This window comes from Rutidosis leptorrhynchoides, chromosome 5, assembly GCF_046630445.1.
Source record: "Rutidosis leptorrhynchoides isolate AG116_Rl617_1_P2 chromosome 5, CSIRO_AGI_Rlap_v1, whole genome shotgun sequence".
NCBI classification, from domain to species: domain Eukaryota; kingdom Viridiplantae; phylum Streptophyta; class Magnoliopsida; order Asterales; family Asteraceae; genus Rutidosis; species Rutidosis leptorrhynchoides.
The window spans coordinates 110,614,567-110,631,863 of NC_092337.1; the positions used below are offsets into that span (position 1 = coordinate 110,614,567).

The 17,297-nt window shown below is 32.8% G+C and overlaps 1 protein-coding gene across 1 annotated transcript; it reads right to left on the reverse strand.

Annotated features, from left to right (window-relative positions):
- Positions 1–940: 940 nt before the first annotated feature.
- Positions 941–4,357, reverse strand: LOC139847034 (protein NSP-INTERACTING KINASE 1-like). Its single transcript, XM_071836630.1, has 11 exons — positions 4,140–4,357; positions 3,924–4,056; positions 3,734–3,805; positions 3,513–3,656; positions 3,350–3,421; positions 3,173–3,232; positions 2,993–3,093; positions 2,763–2,909; positions 2,287–2,628; positions 1,806–2,185; positions 941–1,384 (listed from the first exon to the last, which is right to left on the reverse strand). The coding sequence occupies exons 1-11, from the start codon at positions 4,243–4,245 to the stop codon at positions 1,061–1,063; spliced, it is 1,881 nt and encodes a 626-aa protein (XP_071692731.1). The 5' UTR covers positions 4,246–4,357; the 3' UTR covers positions 941–1,060.
- Positions 4,358–17,297: the final 12,940 nt, after the last annotated feature.

Below are 17,297 nucleotides of genomic sequence, written 5' to 3' on the forward strand. Positions count from 1 at the left end.
AAAGCAAAAAATAACCCCTAAATAAATGGATAGAAGTTGTGTAAAAAAAATATATATATACCGAGTTACGGCTGCCGGAGGTGCCGCCGCTGCTGGAGGTGCCGCCGCCGGAAGTGGTGTCGCCGGAAGTGGTGACGGCGATGGAGGTGAGTTGATGGGTGGGTGGAGAAGGGTTGAAAGAGAAAGGGAAAGGTTGGAGAAGAGAAGTGATTATGTATTAAAATGTCATCTAATTTATGAAGCTATGTTTTAGAGCTTCCATTTGAAGCACTTATTTTGTCTTATGTCTTCAAAAAAACAAACGGTCTTCAAAAGAAATGTCTGTCCGCCCGCAGACATAAGACCTAATAAGGTCTTCAATGAAAAAAACAAACACCACCTAAGTTTTGCCCCTAATGTCAGAACGCGAAGAATTGAGTCGAGCATTTGAGGAAATATGGTGCAGAGTTCTCGCGGATCGCGAGACCAAGCTCGCGTATCCCGAGGCATGGTTTGGGCAGCAAGTAATCCGATTTACTTTCCTTGTTTGTTTACTCCTATATAATATAACCCTAGCCTCATTGTATCAGTGTACATGAAAATTAATAAAGAAAATATCTTGTTTACGTATTAGGACTAAATCCTTCTCCACGCCAATTGAGTTGGTATATCATCACATAGAATTCTTGTGTAGGTTATTGTTTATCGTTTATTTATCATTTTGCTTTATCCATTTGTTGTATGCGAGTGTAATACGGTTACACAAGTCTTGTGTGAATTGAATTCTTACTAACAAGGGAGTCGTTTGTTTAGGTTTTCCGCTACCAGTTCCTAACAGTTATGTCGAGTATAGCCTTAGTTTGGATATTCCTTTATATCGTCTTGTACATGTTGATTTTTAGATCCGTTTACTGATATCATCTTTTTGAAAAAGAAAGAAAAAACTCATACAAAACTTCACTACATTTAGAGAATCTGAACCTTTACAGACCCTATATATAATAACATCATGAACCACTTTTGAAAAGAAACAAAAATCTTCATTTCCCTCTTTCCCCATAGTATCTATTCGAATGCTAACTCATCGTGGACCGGAAAGTTCTATGGCTTGGCCAAGCAACGAATAGTCATCTGTTAGATCAGAGTATCTTTCAGACGATGAAAGTTCAAGTGTACGAAACTTCGAACTAGATTCAACTCCTTGTGTAGCTTCCCATCTTTCTGCAAGTCCATCGCCTTCTAACATTCGTACAACTTCTGACATCTTTGGCCTGTGACCAGGAAGAAACTGTGTGCACAACATTGCTACTTTCACAATTTCCTCTAATTCAATTCGATCGTAATTGTTCTTCAAATCTTTGTCGACTAAAATATCTAGCTTCTTTTCTTGATGAATCTTTTTCACCTGAAAATGTTCATAGTAATTTCAGTTAAACATTGTCATACAAGTACAGGAGAATTGCAACAGAGATTTATCTATAAAGTTTTTTCAATTGCAAGTATGAAGTATGCCACACTTTTAAGGCTAAACTGCCACAATCTTTCACATGTAGATATTTCAACATATGTATAGGGCACGAAATATAAACTTTGACCAATCTTGACTTTCACTGACTCGGACTGACTTTGACTGACTTTGACCTAACTTTTTAGCGACGGCCAACTAAACAGATGTTTTTGAACGACATGAGACGTGCTAGTCACCAAACTGACTAGTCGGCCGAGATAACCGCCATTGACAAAACTACATTACCTTTTTCTTATTCTTATATGTTTTTATTATTTTGATGTTATGGTACATTGTGGATGATGGAAAAAAGGCTTACCCAATCAAGCATTACACCTTTCTGATTAGCAGCTTTACCGAACTCAATAGCACGTTGTCCCGTAATGAGTTCAAGTAGAAGGATTCCAAATCCAAAAACGTCAGTCTTTTCAGACGATTGACCCGTCGAGAGATACTCAGGTGCTATATGGCCCACAGTACCTCTAACCGCAGTGGTTACATGTGAATCTTGATGGTCTAAAAGCTTCGCTAAACCGAAATCACCAACAACCGCCTCACAACAATCATCAAGCAATATATTTGCAGCCTTAACATCCCTATGTATAATTTTCGGGTCACATTGTTCATGAAGATACAACAATCCTCTTGCTGCTCCTAATGCAATTTTCTTCCTTATCCCCCAATCCAACACTGGTTTTGCTGTAATCATTATGCAAAAAAAGTTAAATACCCTTTTCAAGATTTCTTGAAATTTAACTTATGGATGAATAATAAGGTTAGTAGTGGTATAAAAATGTTACCTTTGAGACGAGATGCAACGCTGCCATTGGACATAAAAGGGTAGACTAAAAGTTTTTCGGTTGGAGTCATACAAAATCCATATAATCTGAGTAGGTGACGGTGTACTGCTAGGCTTATCATTTCAACTTCCGTTTGAAACTGTCGTTCGCCGCCAGCAACACCACCGTCTTTCAACCGTTTGACTGCAACACAAGTCCCATCTTGTAGTTGACCTTTGTAAACATGCCCAAAACCTCCTTTGCCTAATATGTTTTTGTTGCTAAAGTTGTGTGTAGCAATTTGAAGTTCCCTGAACTGAAATTTTCGTAGGTTTCCAAGTGAAACTTCCTCGTGATGCCTATCTGCGTTGTTTTAATCAAGCATCAAAATAAAGTTCATAACTTTTTTATCAATTTATTTTTGAAAAGCAAAACAAACAAAAAGTAATGCATTTTCAAGGTAATTTTTAAATATAAACCAAACATGATTTATGAACCTTTGACATCAAAGAAAGGTTCTTGATTATGCCTTCGTCTCCACCAAATTAAGGCAAGGCCAAAAATGAGCAGAAAGATGCAACCGAGGCTTGTACTAAGGGCGAGAGCAATTTTGTGACGTTTTGGTTTTGGCAAAGTACCAGGACCTTCAAAAACAGATAAACAGAACTGATTAAAATGATCATATAGTTTTATTGATAAATCAAGAAAATGTGTATTGATATTATACCTTGATCAGTAGTGTTTAAAGTCATCGACATGGGCATAAGCGTCATTCCATAGCATGGTTTTTCAGATCCAGTTTGACATATAATAGGGTTACCTACAATGCTGGCAATGACAGATATAGATTCATATACAAGCATCTGATAAACGTTCATAAAACAAGGGGGACGGATAGAGTGCTTACTTGAAGGTCTTAGAAGGAAACCTTGGAACCGGGCCACTTAAGTTATTAAAGGACAAGTCCCTGTATCATATGAGATATTCACATACTATCACATTTTGCATATATATGAACATGTGCTTGTATTATGTGTAGTGATATATAATCAAAACTTAGAAAGAAAGATATATGAACTCTTACACAAAGGCAAGTTGGGTCATATTGGCTACTAACTGTGGGATTGGTCCTGATAGACTGTTGTTGTTAAGCCTCCTGAAATACTCGAAGAAAAATCAATTCAGATAAATAAAAACATGATCATGAAAGACTTTAAATTAGTTATGATTAATTTAAGCAAGCTTACATGTATTGGAGGTTTGTTAAGTGACCTAAAGAAGAAGGTATTTCATTGGTGAATTGGTTATCAGAAAGATCAATTGTTTGGAGCTTCTTCAATTTACCAATTTCTGGTGGAATTGGCCCTGAAATGTGATTGTTTTGTAACAATCTTCACAAATTAACTCATTAATTACCATTAAAACCTACCAATTTTGACCATTTAGAGTGATTTAAATTGACACTTACATTATTTGAAGATTGGTTAGGTTGCCAATGCTTGGTGAAAGTGTGCCAGAGAGATTTTGGCTAGGTGTTCCCCTGTTCATCATAATCATACAATACAATAGTATTTAATGAAATTTTAATTTTATAATTTTTAATAATCACACACTAAAACATCAATAGTATGAAATTAACTTGTGAGCAGAAAACTTACAAGCCGATTACAAGAGATTCTGAAGAACAAGTGACCATGGTCCAACTACATGGATCAACAGAATCAGCATCCCAATTTTCAAGAACACCATGAGGGTCCAACAATGAGGCTTTTATACCCATTAAAGCTTGCACTGAAATTTGAATAACCCAGATGTAAAAATCAAATTTTTAAGCTTCTAACAACAAAATTTTGATCAAAAAGATAACAATTTACCTTCAAAGTTTACACCTTTAGGAGAAAGCAAGCCATTTGAAAAACCCAAAACCCACAAGAAGTATATCAAGAAACATAAATTACCAATCTTTACTTGTGATCCCATCTCTTAATGGAAGCTAGCTTGATATGCCCCTTCAATTAATGCAATTGCAATTGAAGGCTTTTAAAAGTATAAATTTTGAAGCTTGATGATACCCATTGTTCTGATTTTTCACAAAAAAACTGATAGACCCAAGAAAAAGCAGGCTGGGCTATTTTATGTTGTTTTTTTGTAGTATAAAGAGATGTAGCATGCCTGTCACTGGGGGTCAGGGACAACAAAAGAAAATGAAAATAATATTACTTTTGTCATTTGTCCTGACAATTTGAGTAAACTTTAAACTAAAATAAACCAACTAACATATAAAGGTAAAATTATTGAGGGGAGATAAATGATTGTTGATGGTTCCCCTTAATCTTTTGTTTGCTTAAATTATGCATTTGCCATATAAAAAAGTATAGCAGATGGAGATTATGGGGTTTATTATATCATATTATCACTCCAAGAATTTAACTTTAGAATAAATAAATAAACTTAATTTAATTTGTACCCACATGATAAAAAAACTGTAATCTTTAAATGGATTTTACATATCCATGTGTCTGTTGAGTTTGTAGCTTATTGGTGTACTTTTATACCAAATCCTTCATTTTCAAAGTGTTCATTGGTAGGGACATCAGGAATAAAACATTCCCTGAGTTTGGCCATTTAATACTCTCACATATGCTATTTTTTTAAGAAATAATTATCTACTTTAGAATACATCAATCTCAAGGCATATATGTGCTTGAGATTAGTAATTTGTGCTAAAACGTGATCATGAAGGAAGTTTGGGACAAAAAATCTTGCTTTTTTCAAGTTTAATTAGAATAATTATACCTGGAATTTTTTTTCAAAAGGTTTGACATGTACCTTAATTAACTTATAACCTTTGTCACACATATTTATAATGCACACATTTTTTTTTAATTTATTAAAAGTGTGAGTGAATTTATCATTTAATCTTAATTTAGGGAGTACGCTGTGTATAAAATACGGGGAAAAAGTTACGAGGAGAGGGTTATTTTGAATATTTGCTTTATTGGATGATGATTCAATAGTCCACTCATAGAATTCACTTTTTCCACACGCTTCTCTTGGGAAGAATGGTCCTTTTAATAAAGCTAAAGGAACCCCATTCAACCAGTGGTAACTCAACAAATAATTAATCTCTTGGTTCATGTTGATAATCTATAATCTACTACTACATTTTAAATAATTTTAAATTAATAGTTCATATATAAATAAGAAATAAAAATGATATGGTAAAGTTCCTTTATGTCATTGACTTTTATATATAAAGGAAAAAGATAAATAAAAAGTAAGAGATAAACAGTAAAATAAATAATTGTCCACGACATTTTAATTCCATGTGCTCAACTTAGCACGCCACTTTGATTTCGGACGCCACATTAGAGGCGTGATGGCTCAAAATTGCAGCCGATCACGCGCGTTAAAAATTGTCTAACTACAATCTCTATCTATAAAATACTATATACATTCACAAAAATATTTTGGATTACTATAGCAACAAAATAAACAATTTATGACGAGACAAGCTTTAATTATACTCATAGATGTGTATTACTCCGTAACATTTATCTTTAGGAACCTTTGTTATATAAAAAAGGGAATGCTTGTGATTACGTTGGGGCAGGTGAGGATGGGTAAACAACAAAGCACAATCAGCCAAACTATATGAAATGAGTACAAATATTGGAACAAAAACACACATTTGTCTGTCAAAACTGAATGCTTTGTGGTTGTACATTATTGTTGCACGAGTAGTACTGTAGCTTAAATAATGGACTGGGTAGTCCTCACTCGTCACTCAGTTCTCAAAGTGAGATTTTTTTTGAAAGGCAAGTTGTTAGCATCGAATACTCTCATTTATTATACACGCACGCGATTTTGTGCAGAAAACCCGAACCGCATCAAAGTGAGATTTTGTACAGAAAACCCGAACCGCATCAAAGTGAGATTTTGTTCTAGCTTAACAAAACTATTATGATGGATTCATTTATATTTTTAGGTAAATAATATTTTCATCATAAATTTTGATAGATCAACAATAACCATATAATAAGTAGTATTAGAGGCATAAATAATTATACTTTATAGTAATAAACTAGTTTTCGTACCCTCGCTTCGCGCCGGACGTTCGATTTTTAATGTATTTTATTGTGTTTAGTTACGGAGCCTGCGAGTGAAAAATCAACATATATGAAAAAGTACCCTAAATATTTATCGTTTTTTAAAAAGTGTCCGTATTGCGTATAGTTAGTGACATTGTGTTCATAAAATTATTTCGAGTTTAAGGATGTTGTCGGAAAAATTTAACTCGCTGCGAGCGAGAAGATATGACCTGTTAAATATTTGAGTGGAGGGGCCGATTTTAATTTTTGAACAAAGTGTTGGGGGGCTTTTGTGGTGTTACTTGAAAAAAAGAAGGGAAAAAGGAAGGAAAAAAAAGGTGAAAAGGCGAAAATACCCCTGATACTATTCATAAGTTTTGTCTAATAGTTAATTTTTAAACAAAGTGTGGGGGGCTTTTGTGGTGTTACTTGAAAGAAAGAATGGAAAAAAAGGTGAAAAGGCGAAAATACCTCTGGTACTATTCATAAATTTTGTCTAATAGTTAATACTAGGAAGTGGCCGTTGGCCCACTTCGTTGGGCCAAAAAATTTGAACCTACTAAACGAAGTTTGTTAAAAAAAAATATATAAAATACTGTAGCTGGTACTGTTCATTCGTGCCGGCTGTTATATATATTGTAAATGGTAATTTATCAAAAATGGTTGTAAAAATATAATTATCTATATAGTAATAAATTTATCAAAAATCGTTGTAAAAATATGATTATCTATATTTATATAGGACAAACTAGTCCGGACCCGGCCCGCGCGATGCGGCGGGGGCTTTCGGCATGTGTATTCATATTTTACGTAGCGTTGTTTATTTACAGAAGGGAAAACGGCTCATGTCTTAAGCGTCGTTTTAGATGTCGTTGTCTTAAGCGATGTTCAAAAAGTGTCCGTTTCGAACGTAGTTAATTTCGTTTTTGTTCATAAAAATTTTTCGAGTGTAACGGTGCTGTCGGAAAAATTTAACTTGCGGCGAACAAAAAGATACGGGCTGTCGTTGTGTTAAGCGTTTTTTAAAAAATGTCCGTTTCGCGTATAGTTAGTCCCGTTGGGTTTGTGAGACTTTTTCGAGTTGAACGATGGGCTCGAAAAAATTTAACTCGCACCGAGGGAGAAGATAGGGCCCGTTATAAATTCGGGGGAATTAGTTTATTTCATTTTAATAAAATTATATGTTTACACTTTCTACCCCTGAAAAAGTGTAAACCCGAGGGGTTATTGTGTAAATTGAGCCAAAGTTGAGGGACTGATTGTTGTGTGAACGCAAACTTAAAACTACAATCTTAAACAACTAAAACTACACATTTTGCCATGACAATTAGTATACAGGGGACATTTTGGCATGACAATTAGTATATAGGGGTTAATAATTTACCTCCACGTATCAGGTCTATTTTCCAATTCTAATTATCAAAATTGTCAGAATAATAATCAATACCGTGTCCAAAAACTTCCATCGGTCTAACCTTCCACACCTGGGGCAATTTAATGGGAAACAAAGAAAGAGGTCTAACACAAAAAGAACTGAAACATGAAGAAGCCGAAGTTAACGGGCACTCTCTTCATCAGCTAAACTTAAAGGTTGTCGAATTATACATACCATTTTTCGTTGAATAACTAGTGTTAATAATTGGGTATAAAACCTATAATCTTGATTGATTTGAATCATGTCAACACTTTTTCTATAAGGTATTTTGACCCAACAATTGTCAAGTTTCACAAAATCTATTCATGGATAATACAAGAACAATTTGTGATTTAGCAATAAAAACACAAATCAAGAATATCATAGAATATGTGTGTGTTTCGGTGTTTTCGTATGAAAGCATGAATCTATTTTCTGAAGGGAAAAACAGTTTAATCGGTTGAAAATGAAAAGTACAACTCTTCAATTTGACGAAAAAACTATTGACCAAAAGGTAAGGACTTTTGGCTAGAAAGTTTGGTGGGACGCAACAATTCATTAAACGTGTATAGTAAAATATTGTTTGGATTGCGACCCCGGCGAGGGGCACTGCCCCTTTAACCTCGCAATTTATGCGACAATATCAAGTTAACTCTTACATGTACGTAATCGACACTCCCTACCATGTTATTAAGTATAGCTTGATTACCCTTGTTTTCTAGTAACTCACAACCAGAGGCGGAGCCATGTAATGTGTAATGGGGGCCCGTGACCCCACTCATCAATCTAGAAGTCCACTAGTAAACTAGTCTATATTGTTTCTAAAACATGTGTATCGGCAGGGACATGTTAGCCCTGTGTTGACTTTGTCAACCCATCCAGTGGTTCCCGGTAGCCCACTGGAGCCTGGCGAAACATCATCACCCATTTCCCCACAGCATGCCAGGCCCGATAAACGAACATGCATTGTCATTGTTTCAATCTTCGCATGCGTGGGACCAAAGGATCATTTGGGTCCGGTAAGAATGGTTTTTGATCCAATTATTTGAAAAATCCTCACCTAGTGGGAATCGAACCCTCACCTCCCCTAAGGGAGAGTGAGTCATTCACCACACCGATGTTGGGGGGGGGGGGGGATTGTTCGGGTGACCTTCACCCCTTTCCCACATCGGTTGAAGAGGCAAAAACAAAAGCCCATATATGTGACTTGATACCTCTTCCTCACAGGATGCGTTTTAAACCCGTGAGGGCAGTTGAGTCGCTGGTGGCTCGCTGTTCCCAAAGCAAAGAATATTCTGTGGTGGTCCTGGCTTCTGTCTCCGTTGCCATCAACTGGTATCAGAGCCGGGGTTACCACACCGATGTTTTGGGGGGGGGGGGATTGTTGGGGTGACCTTCACCCCTTTCCCACATCGGTTGGAGAGGCAAAAACAAAGGCCCATATATGTGGCTTGATACCTCTTCCTCACGGGACGCGTTTTAAACCCGTGAGGACAGTTGAGTCGCTGGTGGCTCGCTGTTCCCAAAGCGGACAATATTTGGGGAATGATAATTTGTTGATGCAAGATTTCTATCGAACCTTGAATTATGACTTGAAGAATAAGATTAGCCAGGGTCACGCGAAATCGTTTGCGGAATTATTCGCCGTGGCTAGAGGTTTCGAGTCGTATACGCGATCAAAGATTGGTGAACCTTCAAGTGAGAGAAGGGTTGTTTCGTATGGTGCTCTGAGTAAGAGGACTAAGGGTCTGAGTGTGAGCACGGGTGGTACGCGGACGGGTATACCGGACTCTAGTGCATCTAGATGTTACAATTGTGGCATGAGGGGTCACAAGTCTTGGAAATGTTCGGTACCAAAGGGTGATGGTATGGTGTGCTTCAATTGCCAAAAAGAAGGACATCGTAAGTCAGAATGTCCCAAGTTAGCGGGGACGGGTGCGGCAAGGAGACGTTAAGGTACGTTTCGTTTTAATAAATATGCCCTTTGATTATTTATTAAGTGCCGTTGAATTTGAAGTTGTTAAATGCATTGTGTTGTGTATAGTGTTGTTATGGGTGACGTTCCTAATGGAAGTACCCTATGGTGACGTTTTGATTGTTGGGCGAAGGGCGTAAGACTTGGTGTGATGACCCGGGAATTTCTGACCAAATTTAAACTTGAATCTTATATGGTTTCGACACGATAAGCAAAGTCTGTAATGTTGAAGTCTCAAAAACTTGGAACTATGTTCATGCATACATTTGACCTTTGACTATTCTCGATGATTCACGAACTATGGAGTATACATAAATATGTATAACTAGATTCTGTATACATTTAATCTTATATATATATATATATATATATATATATATATATATATATATATATATATATATATATATATATATATATATATATATATATGTATGTATGTATATATATATATATATATATATATATATATATATATATATATATATATATATGCATATGATTAATAAATATAAAGGATTCAATGATTTATACAATTGGTAGATAGGATATAATAAATGAAAATATAGTAAGTTAATTAACAAATGAATATAATTGTTATATTAATATTATTATCATCACTAGTAATAATATTATTAATATTAATAAAATTTTTTATTATTATTGTAATGAATAAATACTAAATATCATATATATGTTATTATATAAGTATTATATAACCATTAAATATTACATAATAAAAAAATTATATATCAAATTTAATTACAAGTTATAATATAAATTGTTATCATTATTAATTTCATTAGTATTATTAACATTAATATTAATTTGAATATTAATATCAATATTATTAGTATTAATGTTTCAAATATGAAATTTGATACATTTAACTTGTCGTACTCTAATTATTACTTGTATTATTATTAGATATTGTTATTACCTCTATCATTAAAAATCATTAGTAATGATATAATTATCATTCTTATATAAAATTATTATTATCATTACTTTATTATGATTATTATTCATACTAGTATTATTATTATTATTATTATTATTATTGTTAACAATATTATCATAATATTATTATCATTTTTATTATTAATATCTCTAAAAATATAAATATTGTTCATATTATTATTAATAAATGTGTATCATTAATAAAATCATTATTAATTAGTATTATTATTAATAATATATTAATTATTAATGTTATTAAATAAAAGCAGATTTAAAAAGAGATCTGTTTCCACTTGTTATCTATTTTGCAGCATATTTTATTTTTTCTTCTTGATGTCGACTCCTGTACGATCCAGCTTTTAGTCCCTATCAAAACTGTATACAATTCTGTAAATGTTGGATGTTTGTTATATATCACTATCAGATTTTTCTTTCTATCTATTTCTATCCATCGATGCTGTATACTCGTGATACCAGGGGATACATCGACCTCACATAGAGCCATTCGATTCTTCAATCACGAAAATCAATTATTCATCAAACCACATCATACAATTCACTTCTACGAACTTTCATACAGAAAACAGATGTATTTTTTTATTTTTCTTTCTTTCTTTTTATCAGCGAAAACCACTAGACTTATTAATTTTCTTCATATTTCGAATTCGAATCGTTTAGCAAAATCTAAAAATGCAGAAACGTTCTAATTGATTTCTTGAAACTTACTTCAAAGTTACAAAAGCTAAATTGAAGAAACGAACAAGAATTTTGAAGTCAAAGTATTTTTGTAAAAAAGTCAAATATGTGTTCTTCAATCAAATTGATGTTTTAGAAATCGTTTATGTCAAAATTAAGGATTGGAAAAGCTTTTATGACTCATTTGAAACTTGTTTTGTGTTATAACAATTAGTTAAAACCTTATAAATCACGAAATCATTTTTATTTTTTTTTATGCTGTCGACGAGCAGAAGCACTGCTTCTTTTTATTTTATATTTTTTTTGTTTAATCAAAAGATCACTAGTACATGTTTTTATGCTGAATATTAATTCCTAAAACTAAATTAGTAAACTTATTATGGATTGGGATTGGAGCTGTGATCGATGGGTATAGAGAAGAAGAAGATGTTGAAGAAAATAGAACACAAATAGATCAGAGTTAATTACATATTGGTTCGGTTTTAAAACAGAAAATGGGCATCAGCCCAACGGTTGGAGTGTTTGTGTATAAGCGGGAGGTCGCGGGTTCGAGTCCCGTCCATGACAGTTTTTCTTTTTGAGATATCTTTTGAGGTAGTTTTTTTTTTCATATCAAAATTATTATTATTATTATTATTATTATTATTATTATTATTATTATTATTATTATTATTATTATTATTATTATTATTATTATTATTATTATTATTATTATCATTATTATTATTGTTGTTATTAGTTAATATTATTATTGTTAAGAATACCACTATTATTACTAGAATAATACAAGTATTATTATCATATTATTATTATTATGTAAATACTAATATCATTGTTATTACGATTAGAAGTACTAGTACTAGTATTATCATTTAAAATTATTAGTATTAACATTATAAATATTATTATTAATAGTATTAGTATTATAGTAGTATTACCGTTACCATTATTAGTATGATTACGAAAAGGATAATAACGTCTATATTATAAAGATAATAATAAAAGTTGTTGTGTTAAAATTCTAGAAAATAATTATGAAATTATATGAATGTAGATGCAACTATGAATATTACTATGAAATTAAAGTTATAGGAACTATAATTATAAGTTAGAAATTAAAAACGATGTTTATGATAAATCTGATTATTATTACTAACACTGTTATTATTATCATTATTATCATTACTAAGATTAACGTTATTAATAGTGTTATTATTATTATCATTATGATATTTACTAAAATTATTATTTTGTTTTTTTTTCAATAAAAACTATCATTATTATTATTATTATTATCAGTATTACCTATACCATTATTATATATAAAAAAAATAATTAATTACGTTTATGAAAGTAAAAGTTTTGAAAATATTATTAAGGTTATAAATACATTTAATTCATATTAACAAAATTCATATAAATATTCTTATATAACAAGCTATGTATTCTTATTAAAATACTAATCAAAGTTATATATTAATATAACTATATAAATATTAAACATCTTGAATATATATACAAACTAAATACATATAATATATAATTTAAGATTACCATATAAACTTATTCGATTACAATTATGTGTATTAATGAATACACAAATGATATAGGTTCGTGAATCCGAGGCCAGCCCTGCATTGTTCAATATAGTCATATGTATTTTTACTACAAAATACATTAGGTGAGTTTCATTAAACCCTTTTTAAATGGTTTTGCAATATATATTTTTGGGACTGAGAATACATGCGCTGCTTTTATAAATGTTTTACGAAATAGACACAAGTAATCGAAACTACATTATATGGTTGAATGATCGAAATCGAATATGCCCCCTTTTATTAAGTCTGGTAATCTAAGAATTAGGGAACAGACACCCTAATTGACGCGAACTCTAAAGATAGATCTATCGGGCCCAACAAGCCCCATCCAAAGTATCGGATGCTTTAGTACTTTGAAATTTATATCATGTCCGAAGGAGGATCCCGGAATGATGGGGATATTCTTATATGCATATTGTAAATGTCGGTTACCAGGTGTTCAATCCATATGAATGATATTTTTGTCTCTGTGCATGGGACGTATGTTTATGGGAAATGGAAATATGAAAACTTGTGGTCTATTAAAATTTATGAAATGATTATTTATGTTAAACTAATGAACTCACCAACCTTTTGGTTGACACTTGAAAGCATGTTTATTCTCAGGTATGAAAGAAATCTTCCGCTGTGCATTTGCTCATTTTATAGATATTACTTGGAGTCATTCATGGTATATTTCAAAAGACATTGCATTCGAGTCGTCAAGTTCATCAAGATTATTATTAAATCAATTATAGTTGGATATATTATGAAATGGTACGCATGCCTGTCAACTTTCGATGTAATGAAAGATTATCTTTTCAAAAACGAATGAAATGTTTGTAAAATGTAGCATATAGAGGTCAAGTACCTCGCGATGTAATCAACTGTTGTGAATCATTTATGATCGATATGGACTTCGTCCGGATGGATTAGGACGGGGCGTCACAGTTGGTATCAGAGCGGTGGTCTTAGCGAACCAGGTCTTGCATTAGAGTGTCTAACTAGTAGTTGTTTAGATACATTAGTGAGTCTGGACTTCGACCGTGTCTGCATGTCAAAAGTTTTGCTTTTCATTTCTAGTCGGAAATCATCTGCTTATCATTCTTAGTCTAGACACATCTTACTGTATTGATTGCATGAATAGTGCATAGACAAAAAAATTCGTATCTTAGCGTATCTGCTAATTCATATCTTAGCATATATGTTATTGTTACCTTTGCCTTACAGCTTCCGTAGATTCCTCCGTAACTTATGAGATTTTAGTATTATATATGCATATGTAAATTATGTATTGCAGGATACTAATCTACATCCTATAATCTATTTCTTATCAAAAATTCTTCATCTGATCGTACGAGATGAATCCTTCAATTAGTTCGAGTCCCTCGGATTCCGACAGCTATTCCGATAGTTATCCCGACAGTTATTCCGAATGGATAGTCATCTAAGCTCCCGAAGCAACGTCACCAGAATGAATCAATCAATCATCCATCCCCAATTCATCTGATGGATTCGTAGTCGACTTAATCAATGGAGATGCGCAGAAGGCGATCCTTTCCATTAATCGAATTCATCTTTTGGTGAAGAACCTGAAGCACTTACCGGCGAACTTGTTCGTAACACCATTTTCACCCTCATTTCCCGAATATCTCGCCACGACTATATCATAACTTAGATTCTAAACCTTATTCATCCACTCGTTCCGACCGACAATCATCCCGGTGTAATAGAAGAAGTCAACGAGCTTAGCGCCCGAGTTGTAGCCTTGGAAAAATATGGTGCAAAACATACCAGCTTCAGCAACATCACCGACACCAACAGTACCATCAATAAACAGCACCAGTACCATCAACAATCTATGCCTCAATATCTCATTATGTACCTCGAGCATAATCATCAATCTACGAAGCGTTCTACATCATTTATCTTCGTTCGACATGGCGATTATGTAATCTCTAATATTTTAGAGATTATATATTATTGTTCTAACTGTAAATCAAATGAGTTTAATATCATATTGACTCATTAAATCCATGATTACATCTGAAGAAAATATATATGTATATATATTTTCATAAAGATTGTAATTAAAAATTCTTTCGTACAAACTGTTAATGGTGAAAATATTTTAACGGGTAGGTAATACCCGAGGAATATTTAGATATCACATTAATAAGTTACAATGTACATTCTTCGAATCTGATTCAAAATTCATTTACTATTCTACTTACATCCACATATATACGAATCTGTTCACCACAAAATAACCATTTTCATTCAATTTCATATTTGGATTTTGACCTATCATAATCCAACAAGTGGCATAATGAAGAAAACATTTGACATAATAAAATTTGTTAGAAACAAATAAATTAACTATGAGAAATTTTGTTAAGAATTCACGCTAACTGTTCCTAGCTAATTGTTCACAGCTAACTGATTACACTTTATTTATCGCAATTTAATTATCGCAATTTACATTCTCGTAATTTTATTTATCGTCATTTAATTTCTGTTATTTACTTTACGCATTTTATTTATTGTCATTTAATTTCTGTATTTATTTTACGCTCTTTAAATATCGGGACACGTATACAAGGTTTTGACATATCATATCGACGCATCTATATATATTATTTGGAATAACCATAGACACTCTATATGCAGTAATGATCGAGTTCTCTATACAGGGTTGAGGTTTATTCTATAATAATATATATACTTTGAGTTGTGATCGAGTCTGAGACATGTACACGGGTCACGAAACGTATTAATTAATTCGAATATTATAAACTGTATACGAATTATTGAATTAGTAACTGTGGATTGCTAACTGTGGACTACCCACTTTGGACAATTAAAATGAATTAAAATATTGATTATAACATATGAAACTAAACGATTCTTCAAGTTTGCCACTTGATTTTATCTTAAACCTCATTTGTATCTTGACGATTACAATCTGCGTTCAAACCTTTCATGATTCTTGAAAACACCACAATCGATAGGATAAATCAACCGCACTTCATCTACGGAAGGAAAGATTTATGCATATAGTTATGCATCTGAGAAACTCTCGGAAACTGAGTAAAAGTTTAACACGTAGCCGCGTCAGATCCTTTGGCATTTATTAGCAAAAATAACTTTTCGATCCCTTTTCAAAGTAGCCAATTTTGTCACAGCTCCAGCAAGTCAACTTCGACTTTTCATTCGAAGTAGCTTTACTATAATTTCGATATATACAATTACCCTTTTGATACCGGAGAATTCTTTTATATTCCACCACATTACCAGCAAATGTACCAGCAACCTTGTCGCTCCTTAGTTTAAATCCCTCCGATAAATCACTATATTTATCTATGGAAGTCTCGTCATGTACTCATCCGCATCTTGCAACGAGAACTGTCATAACAATTACCGGGAATCAGCAATCAGTACTTTAAAAACTCACAGCATATCTACATCATCAGTTATATGTATGACATTTATCTCTTAGAATTATGATCTTCTATTCTGAAATTCTGAAAAGCAACCAGCCTGCGAATTAATGCTCTGCATTTTGAAAAGTTGAATGAAGCAACAAAAACTGTAAACGACCTCAACAGCCAAAAGTTGATGATAAAGAATTGTATGTTGGCAAAGCTCAGAAAAAGTTTGAAACTGAAAAACTAATTGAGCAAACTACGAAGGAGCCTCTGAACAAATCACAAGGACTAAACTTGTACATTAAGAATCCTGATGATTCTGTTCTGATGAAATATTTAGAGAATACCTTGCTTCCGAATCTAAACCCTTACGGATAAATCTTCTTCATCATCCATAGATATTAGAAATTCTAAGATATCATCGTATCTTTCATTATAAATATTCTCCATATTTCTGAAGATATTTTCATAACTGCTCTTATATGAAATCATTAATCTCATCGTGCTATCAGTGTTACATCATATAGAAACTGTTAGTTTCTATATTCTGTAAACTTTCGAGCTTAAAATATGAATGTTATTGAAGTAATGTTGGGAACTGATGCATGGGTTAGTATAATATAAAGACACTTGATCAACGTGATTATATTACAGTAAGTCATGCTGAGTTTTTAATAGAACGTGATGATTCACAGATCATAACGTCATCATGTGCCATGTTACATAACTCTTTCATTCTGCTTAACTTCTGAACATATCAATAAAATATATTCTTGATAGTTCCATTCTCAGTGATTCTGGTAATTTGACAAATCAAATCGTGCTATTACGTTCTTTCTTGTTTAGAACATTAAGTTCATTCGAAACTCCATACTTACGAATTCTGGACCA